The following is a 9434-nucleotide window of genomic DNA, read 5'->3' on the forward strand; positions in this document are numbered from 1 at the left end:
TCTTTTGCTCTTTCTTTCTCTCTCTCTCTCTCTTCCTATCTCCTTTCTTTCTTTTGCTAGATTATTTAACTATACTCAGACCATACCCAAGCCTAACTCAACCCAGCTGAACTCGGTGGATTTTAGACGAGTTGACTATGCAGCAACAAGGACTCAACTCGTTTCTCCTCTCTCCTTTCTCTCTTCCTTTCTTCTATTTTCTGTTTTCTTCTTTGTACAACCAACGACCGAATAGTGTCTGGATCTGACCAGACCCATCCCTAGCTCGGACCGAACTGGTCAAGCGATTCGGACTCGTTAGTGAGTCAAGCTGGCTCGGTTCAAGCTGGTGCAGTAACGCACCCACTCTCCTTCTTCTTCTCTTCTTCATTTTCCTTCATGCTTCTCTCTTCTTCATTCCTTTCATCTGCTTAGGGAGGTCAGACGCACCCAGACACATCAGGCCCATCTCATGGCTCGGCCTGACTCGAGCACAAGTGCAGTGGTCGACTTGCACCACCGCTGCCTTCTTCCTTCTTCCCTTCTCTCGGTTCAACAAGGCTCACTGAGTCCAAGCTCCACATGACCCAAGCTCAATGAGTCGAGCTCAGCCAACATGGTAGCGGCCCTCACTGGTCCAGCGAATCAGGTGGGCCGCCGGCCACACACACACACACACACACACACTCTCTCTCTCTCTCTCTCTCTCTCTCTCCTCTCCCCCCCCCCTTCTTCCTTCTTGTTTGGGAGCTCAAGAGAGTATAAACGAACCCAGACTTGAACAGACTCGGTGTAGTGTGGCGTGACAGCAAATGAGGAAGAAGGTCGGCCTCCAATGGTGGATCGAAATCCAATGGGTCTTTCTTGATTTCACTACTTCTGGACGGTTTGTATACACGTGGAAGCTTGAGATCAAAAATCTAGATGCATTTCGTCAGTAGGTTCGAGTTTGGGAAGAAACAGCCGCTCTTTGAGTGCGGCTGCCAGAAAATGGAGGAGGATACCCTACTGCTTGATTCTCTTCCTTTTATTCCCTTACCCTAACACCTCAGAACTGTCGGATTGATAACGAGTGGCCTAGATTTGATCCAGTTGAAACTGCTTTCAAATTCAGTGGGTAGGAACCGAAACTAGCCATGGTTTTGTTTAGCAACCCTAGACAAATAGATGGCTGAGATGCTTTACATCCTACGGTTGCAAATGAAAGAGAATAACGCACCCGAATTGCCAGTTTGGCAACAGCAGGATAGAATTTCCATTTTTGAAAATTCTCAACCGAACGCAACTCACCTTTCGCCTGAGTTTTTGCACACGCACATGGGCGGATACGAGCGGGAGTTGCATGGGTTCGGTTAGAGCTCACGTCCGCACCAGATGGACGGTTTAGATGACACAGACGGATGATGATGGTGGGCCACAGAAGTCACAAAAAAAAAAAGCGTCGTCCGTTTAAATTGCAAGGCGGGAAAGAGGGAGAGAGACCTTCCTCTTCGAGTAGCCTCGGTCAAACGTGGTTTGACCGAGCTAGCAGGTCCGGTGCACGGCAGGTGTACCACAACCCGATGTATACGCACGCAAGTGTGGGGCTCATAGTGATGTTTTGATGAAATCTACTCCATCCATTCTCCTTAGAGGCTCTTATTAGGTTCTCTAACCAAAAAGCCAGGCAGATCCAAGGCTCAGGTGGGCCCCACGACTTGATTCAGATCATATTTGTGGATACCTCGATCCGATGGTCAAATTACATCTAAACTTATCATCAACGGTACAAAGGGTCTACGAGACTACTTAACTAGAATTTAGGGGCTGGATTATGGATCAGATGGCCTAATATACACATTTATAATATTAAATACCCTCTTTACAATGTTTTTAAATATCATTTTTATTATTATTACTATTATCTTTCTCTAAGTTGTTTACGTGGGTCCCATCTTGATCAGCACCATCTATTTACTCACTCAGCCCCTATAAGGCTTTGATCAGAAAGATTAAATCATTTCAATTGTAAGTGGCTATACTTAGTAATCTCATGGCCAACTAATGATTCCCGCTAATCCGATGGTCAGATTTCTTCTAGATTTGATCATCACTGATCAAAAGGGTTTTAAAGGGTTTTAAAGGCCCAAGGGCTATCCACACTGTGATTATTAGTGGGAATTAAGGTTTGTAAATATCAGTTGTGTTTACTTCCAACTAAATCTTGAAGCCGGTGAACATTGAACTTGGCAATTTGAGTCACGCTGATGTAATTTTCTTAGATCCATAGTGTCTAGGAGGCTCCATGGGTCTAAATAGTAGACCTGGCCCGAGAGATCATAGATGATTGGATGGTTTGGTTTGTCTCAAAATTGTTTATCAATGGTCCTAGTAGTCCTAAGAATTGTCTAAGTGGACTTTAATGCTTGATCTAATACCTAGATTATTTGATTAATGCATTCACGTAGCGGATCACTATGCAGGATGTTGTGGACTCAATGATCAATGGATCTTATGAATCAAGAGCCAAATTTATAAATGTACAGTTGATAAGACAATCCATGACCTAATGTTGAAAGTGGACCGTTCACCCTTCCTAACAATGTGCTATGTTAAGTCTTGTCGAGATTGATTCATTATAAGTAGAACTTTGTGTTTAATTTCAAATTTTCAATGAAATTATGATTTGACTGTCTGATTTAGGGGTGCACACGGTTCGGTTTGGTCCGGTTCTAGGGTGAAACCGAAACCGAACCGTTCCTTACGGTTCTCAGATTTTCTGAACCGGAACCGGACCATTAGCACCCTAGAACCGAACCATTAGCACCCTAGAACCGAACCAGAACCGGACCGTGAAAACCAGTTCGGTTCCGGATCAGTTCCACAGTTCTGGGCTTTTTATAATCCTAGTGTTGGTGGAAAGGCACTGATCAAAATGGCAAGAGGTAGTTCCACATCTCCACCTCTTCCTTCACCTGGCTCGAGCAAAGGAAAGAAAGATAATCGGACCCTAATACTCATCATATCAGCGATTTTGGGTAGCTCCTCATTTCTTAATTTTTTCCTCTTATCATTGATTTTATGGATTATTTTCTTCACAAACCATAAAAAATTAGTGGAAATCCAGCTAGATTCCAGCTCAATTGGAGTAAATCTCCGCTCTTTTACATACATGGAGCTGGAGAAAGTCACAAATGGGTTCAAGGAAGAACTCGGGAGGGGTTCCTATGGCACTGTTTATAAAGGCCTGCTAGAGTCAGATCGTGCAAATTTTGTGGTAGTGAAGAGGTTAGATAAAGTGGTGAAAGAAGCTGAGAAGGAATTCAAGACCGAAGTGAGTGCAATCAGCCGAATCATCATAAGAATCTAGTCCAATTGTTAGGATTTTGCAATGAGGGGCCCCATCGGCTATTGGTGTATGAGTATATGAGCAATGGCTCTTTGGAAAGCTTCCTCTTTGGCAGTTCAAGGCCTAGCTGGAACCAAAGATCACAGATTGCATTTGGGATTGCAAGAGGGCTCACATACTTGCACGTGGAGTGCAGGAACCAGATCATCCATTGTGACATAAAGCCCCAAAATGTATTATTTGATGACAACGTCACAGCTAGGATTTCTGACTTTGGGCTAGCAAAGCTTCTCAGGACTAACCAGACTCAAACTACCAAATACATCAGAGGGACCAGAGGATACGTCGCACCTGAATGGTTCAAGAACATGACAGTCACTGTAAAGGTGGATGTGCATAGTTTCGGTGTAATGTTGCTGGAGATTATCTGCTGCAGGTCGAACGTTCTCCATATACAACTAAAACATATTGTAAACTCACGGTTCCAAGTTCAGTTCCACGGTTCAGTTCGGTTCTACATACCCCCAAACCAGAACCGAACTGAACTAAACGGTTCTTTAATTTTTGGAACTAGAACCGGAATCGGTGCACTCTAGAACCGGACCAAACCGGACCGTTTGGTCGGTTCCGGTCCGGTTCCACGGTTTTACCGATTTGATGTGCACCCCTAGTCTGATTTGATAACCCACAATCAGACGGCCTGGTTTATGGATGGAAATTACTCCAAACAATCAACTACGTGTTAGAATAAAGGTGAATGTTCTATTTAGTTAGATTTGTGTTTATACTAATCTACGTCTTTATGGTAACTCCCGAGTATTGAAAAGTACAGGGTGTTACAAGCTCGGAACACCATTTCCACCTCACCTACCAACCTCCAAAAGAGCAAAAAATGATCCCTGGTGAGCTAACGTTCACCGAAGAGGAGGCTTATGGGGTCCATCAAGATCACGACGATTCTCTAATGGTCGCTATGACTGTAGCAAACTGCAAGGTATTCGGAATTTTGGTAAACACCGGCAGCTCAGCCAACATCCTCTTCATTGTCGCCTTTGACAAAATGGGGATTGGAAGATCCCTCCTTCGACCTATCCAAACCCCTCTACTCGGATTCACAAGAGAAAAGGTCACTTCCAAAGGATTTATCCTGCTTCCAGTCACTACAGGAGAGGAACAAAATCAGACGACGATGATGATCGACTTTCTTATGGTCGACTGTCCTTTCATCTACAATGTCATCCTTGGACGACCGTCCCTTAACACCATGCTAGCAATGGTTTCTACCTACCACCTCACAATGAAGTTTTCAACTGAGCATGGTGTCGGACAGGTCAGAGGAGACCAGTACGAAGCTTGTCAATGTTACACCACAGCTTTGAGAGTAGACACGCAGCACCGTGCCATGGCCATCACTTCCCTCAACCCCCAGGAAGCGTCGCTCGAGAGAGGCTCTCCTCTGGAAGACCTCGTAATTATCCCTCTTTGCAAGTCTGATCCGACCCGTACTGTACACATTGGCTCATTACTACCCCAGAATCTGTGAGACAACATCATGGACCTTCTGCGAGACCATGTCGATGTCTTCGCATGGTCCCATCAGGACATGCCCGGCATCAGCTCGGAAGTAATAGTCCATAAGTTAAATGTATCACCCAACCATCAACCAGTACGGCAAAAATGTACGACGAGCCTTTCAACTGAAATGATACACCATCATTGGAGAGGAGGTTGGAAAGCTCCTAGAAGCTTGATTCGCTGAAGAAGACTATTATCCAGACTGGATCTCTAACGTCATCCTAATGAAAAAGCTCAATGGGAAATGGCGAGTCTGCGTTAACTACACAGACCTAAACAAGGCCTGTACCAAGGATAGCTTTCCCCTCCCAAGGATCAACTGACCACTACCTAAAAAAGGGCAAAGGCTACGGATAAGAACAGTAACCAAAGACCTATGGCTACGGTTATCGTCCATAGCACTACTGTAGTCATAGGTGTAGTAACAATAGGCCAAAGTGAGAAATGGCTACAGATAATATTTGTAGCTAAAAGTATTACTATATCTGTAGCCATAGGCCGAAGTGAGAAATGGCTACGGTGTCCAGATCTAGGGCTACGGCTATTAGTCGTAGCCTTTTTCTTTATATAAAAAATGAAAAATAATAATGGCGTCTCTTACCAATGCTAGTACATGCCCTGATGGATCAATTCATATAAAAATTTCAGATTCGATAGTAAAAGAAACAAGTGCATATACAACAAATGAAAAAAATAATCTGGTTTGGCAATAATCATGTTCAGGTGCCCCATATTGGAGGAGTTGGATGTCTACATATACCACGTGGACCCTACAATTCTCATATTTATTGTTTTTTCAAAGAAAAAATAAATAAATAAAGGCATTTTGGTATTTCTTCCTGTGGAAAAGTACCTTCCGAGTATTTCAATTCATGGAGGCATTATTTGGCAAAATCAAAATTCCTGCAAAATTATGCTGTAAAAATCCATAAAAATTAGATATAAATTTCATAAAGGCAATAACTTACCATAGTGGAGCATAAGGGAATGACAAGTCAAGAAAAGGGTATGGCCACCTGTAACATAGATAGGATTGTAAAAAATCTTCAGCTCAAACATCCTCAAGTGAGGAAATGCAAAAAGAAATTAAAGAAGAAGAAGAAGAAGAAGAGAGTCAGTCTATTTACCAAAGTGAGACACAAGCATGGATGACCCATTTGAAAACGACATATATAGATGTCTACAAAACAAAGTTAGGAGATCCAGAACCATGGGAACCTCTGAAACAAAAGAAAATCCAAATGGCCAAGTCAATGAGCAGTCGAATCAGCAGTTGGGTAATGCTCGCCAACAAAAAACAAATGCTAGCTTACCAAGCTATTCAAAGCAGTATCTCCAAGGAGAAAGACGGCATTCAGTGAATGCATACCAGCCAATAACTGCCACATAAGGTAAATATACATACTTTGCTCAAATAAAATGGAAATAAGGTCTGGTAAACAGTACAAAGAGTTGCTACATAGAAACCAAAAATGACTGGAAGAATGCATAATATTATCCATATAGAGTGTAGCTCGAATATTTTCCCTTTTACTTCTTCAATCTATTAGGCTGCAAAGTTCCTCAAGACTTTTGATTTTACCAAACAATGCCTCCGCCTTTTCAAAGCAAAGTGCTCTTGGGCAAGGCCTTAGATTCAAGGAATTCCGACGGTGGCTGTAATGGCCACCACCGTTATGTTTACGATACAGGCCGTAACAACCTTTCTAGTTTCTTTTCTTCTTTTTTTTTTTTTGAAAAAAAAAACTGTATCTACCCAATAAAAGACAATTATGGCCTTTACAAGGGGTGTAACAGGCCATTATGGGCACCGTAATGGCAATTACGGGTCATTTTTTTATAATGGCCATTACAACCATGTAACGTGTAGCGGTTGCCACTATTACTTTTACGTAATGGCCTTTACGGTCCTATAAGGGCTTTTTTGGCTTGGCTTTTACCAAGCTATTTTCTATAAAAACTTATCCACTCCACATTGGCTAGTGTATGGAAAATTGAGATTTTAATCTACTTAGGGGTCATATGATGTCTACTAAAGGACTTATGTTCTTCATTCCTCAAGTTCTTTGTAATAGTTATCCAATTGTACCATCCCAATTCCAAAGCCGAATGCCATGAAACAAATGAATCAAAATCTCAAATTTTCAGATCTAATCACCACCCAAACATACCAGGAAGTTGATATGAGTTGCTAGTCCCCAATACTTGAGAGTAGCTACGTCGTAAGCTCTTACGGTTGTCTTCCATATCATAACTACCTAAAAAAAAAAAAATGTGTTAGGAGAAAACAAGATTCTGGTTAGAATAATTGAAGAAAACTCACAGGAATTCAAGCCTACCAAGATAAACTGTAGAAAAAAATGAAATCCATGGGGCTTGGACATGATCAAGCTTAAGACACTTCCTGGTAGGATGAAAAAAACCTGTAGAAAAAAATTAATTAATTAATTAATTACAACTTCTTACTTACTTGGCTAAGTTTTTCTTTTTTTTCTTCTTTTTTTCAAAATTTTCCAATGGGACTCTTGATCCACACATGATGGAGATCCCGACTGTTCATCAAGTGGAGCCACAATTTAGATGTGCTAGCCCAAAACTCGGGTCTATGGGCTAATCATGTGTTCCTCATGTGTAGACAAGAATAGATAGTTAAGAAAACTTGATTCATAGCACATTTGATGTATACATGTGTTCCACCAGATAGCAGGTCCGTTTTACAAATTACAGGTTGGCATGGAAAACATGACTGTTTCATGAACTGCATAGTCTTATGCATAGTGGTTAAATTGCAGACCTATCATGGATATAGCATGGCCTAACAATCATTTAACTGATAAAATAGACAAAGGGCCTCTGTTTTAGAGAAAACCCAAATCAAACCACTTGAAAATAAAAATTAAAAAAATAAAAATAAACCTCTATTTTGCAACCTTCTTTTGCAACAATCCAAAAACCAAAAAGAAGAAGAAGAAGAAGAAGCAAAAATCCAAATCAAATTACTTCTTTACTAACAAGTTATTTAAAAAAAAAATACATTTGAGGCCTTTGATTGCTAGCTAATTAGACAAAAAACCAAATTCAGACTATAAACAAAAAATATTTAGGACTGCTACCTATGCAACATGTAGATCCACTTCCAAGAAAAAGATCCAGACATGTTAATAACAAACAACTATTCATCAATATCATGTAATTGAAATGTTGCAAGCTCAGTGAATGGTAAAAAATTCTTACTTGCACTTATATTGGTAATTACGCAAACTCCTCTTTCCATAGCCAAAGGTAAGAGCAAAGACATCCAATCTGAAATTACACCAACATTGGAAAGCAAGACTGGAGAAACCAAAGGACATTTTGTCAGAGTAAAGATCCCACATCTGTGGGCCCACATCGATGCATGTGTTTTATCCTTCCACGCCATACATCCATATGGGGAAAATAAAAGATGTCCAAATGTTCAGATTCAAGAGTGAGGTGTGTAAAAATCAGATGCCAATACGATTCAATTAACAGACATATACAAGTTATAACAAAGGCAAACAGAAAATGATCAATGGAGACAGTGAGCATATAGACCAAATTCAACATTTCGAAACTCATAATGGCAAAGAAAATTGAGCTTCAAAGATTTAAATGGATATTGCCTCCCAATTGTCTCGAGTTCCTTCTGGCATTTCCGATTCAAACTATCAAATATTGTAATCAATAAACGGTTGACATGCCCAAGATCTGCAAGTCCACGAATTGTTTCTCACCAATGCAAATATAAGTTATATAGCTACAAGATATTCACTACAAGAAGCCTAGCCTATGCTTCACCCTAACATTACTTGAGCCAAGGTTTAGCTACGATCCAATTCAATTGGCATGCGGTTCTCAAAAACTAAGTCATGCATAAAATTAAAAATAATAAAATAAAATTAAAGACAACCTAATAAGGCAAAGAACTCAAATTGCAAAGGCATGAAACAAAGATTCTTCTAATTCAATCATGCATTGAAAGGCATGAAACAAAGATACCTCTAATTCAATCATGTGCCCAAAGGCATGAAATAAAGATACCTCTAATTTCTTATGATGGTTGGAAGCTTGCTTGTGAGAGTAAGCAAAGTCAGTAGAGATCCAAGAGTGCATTTAAAAAGAAATGTAAGGCCCATATCCTAACCCGTACTATTCCATAGGCTTCCGCGGTCCTCCCGGTCGAATTCTGGCGACCCGCGACACGTAGACTTTATTTGCGTACAACCTTGAGTCGCCTCCCGTATTTCAAAGTCGACTCGACCCGAGACTTGTACCCTAATGACCGCGCCGTCGTCACGGTTCCGACGTCGCGTCTTACCCACCGAGGCAATACCCAGGCCAGGAGATGTGAGCCCGCATTCAGTTCGAGAAAATACCGCGTGTTTGCAATCCCAAGAGAATCTCTACAACATATCCCATTAATCAACCACCTCATATCAAGTACAAGAGTAACCCCAAAGTCAACTCTCTCTCACTCTCTCTCTTACACACCATACATGTCAAGTACAACTATCAACTCTCTTACAACCAC

General features: G+C 41.1%; 1 protein-coding gene across 2 annotated transcripts; it reads right to left on the reverse strand.

Annotated features, from left to right (window-relative positions):
- Positions 1–5432: 5432 nt before the first annotated feature.
- On the reverse strand, positions 5433–9017 carry LOC131234722 (uncharacterized). Of its 2 annotated transcripts, XM_058231658.1 has the most exons (7): positions 8117–9017; positions 7222–7305; positions 7054–7136; positions 6196–6261; positions 6010–6102; positions 5851–5898; positions 5433–5785 (listed from the first exon to the last, which is right to left on the reverse strand). In XM_058231658.1, exons 1-5 carry the CDS (start codon positions 8301–8303, stop codon positions 6076–6078), a joined length of 447 nt encoding a protein of 148 aa, XP_058087641.1. In that variant the 5' UTR covers positions 8304–9017; the 3' UTR covers positions 5433–5785; positions 5851–5898; positions 6010–6075. The 2 variants fall into 2 exon arrangements, with proteins under 2 accessions (XP_058087641.1, XP_058087642.1); XM_058231659.1 differs by lacking the exons at positions 6196–6261; positions 8117–9017 and having other exon boundaries at positions 7222–7629.
- Positions 9018–9434: the final 417 nt, after the last annotated feature.

This window comes from Magnolia sinica, chromosome 19 (assembly GCF_029962835.1).
Source record: "Magnolia sinica isolate HGM2019 chromosome 19, MsV1, whole genome shotgun sequence".
Taxonomy (NCBI): domain Eukaryota; kingdom Viridiplantae; phylum Streptophyta; class Magnoliopsida; order Magnoliales; family Magnoliaceae; genus Magnolia; species Magnolia sinica.

What these genes read in the sequence shown, in the direction of transcription:
- LOC131234722 (XM_058231658.1), bottom strand. Translation starts at nt 8,303, where the DNA reads ATGGCGTGGAAGGATAAAACACATGCATCGATGTGGGCCCACAGATGT. An exon ending in CAACTCATATCAACTTCCTG is followed by an intron (nt 6,262 to 7,053) that starts GTATGTTTGGGT and finishes CTTATGTGGCAG; the next exon opens with TTATTGGCTGGTATGCATTC. An exon ending in ATACTGCTTTGAATAGCTTG is followed by an intron (nt 6,103 to 6,195) that starts GTAAGCTAGCAT and finishes CTTTTGTTTCAG; the next exon opens with AGGTTCCCATGGTTCTGGAT.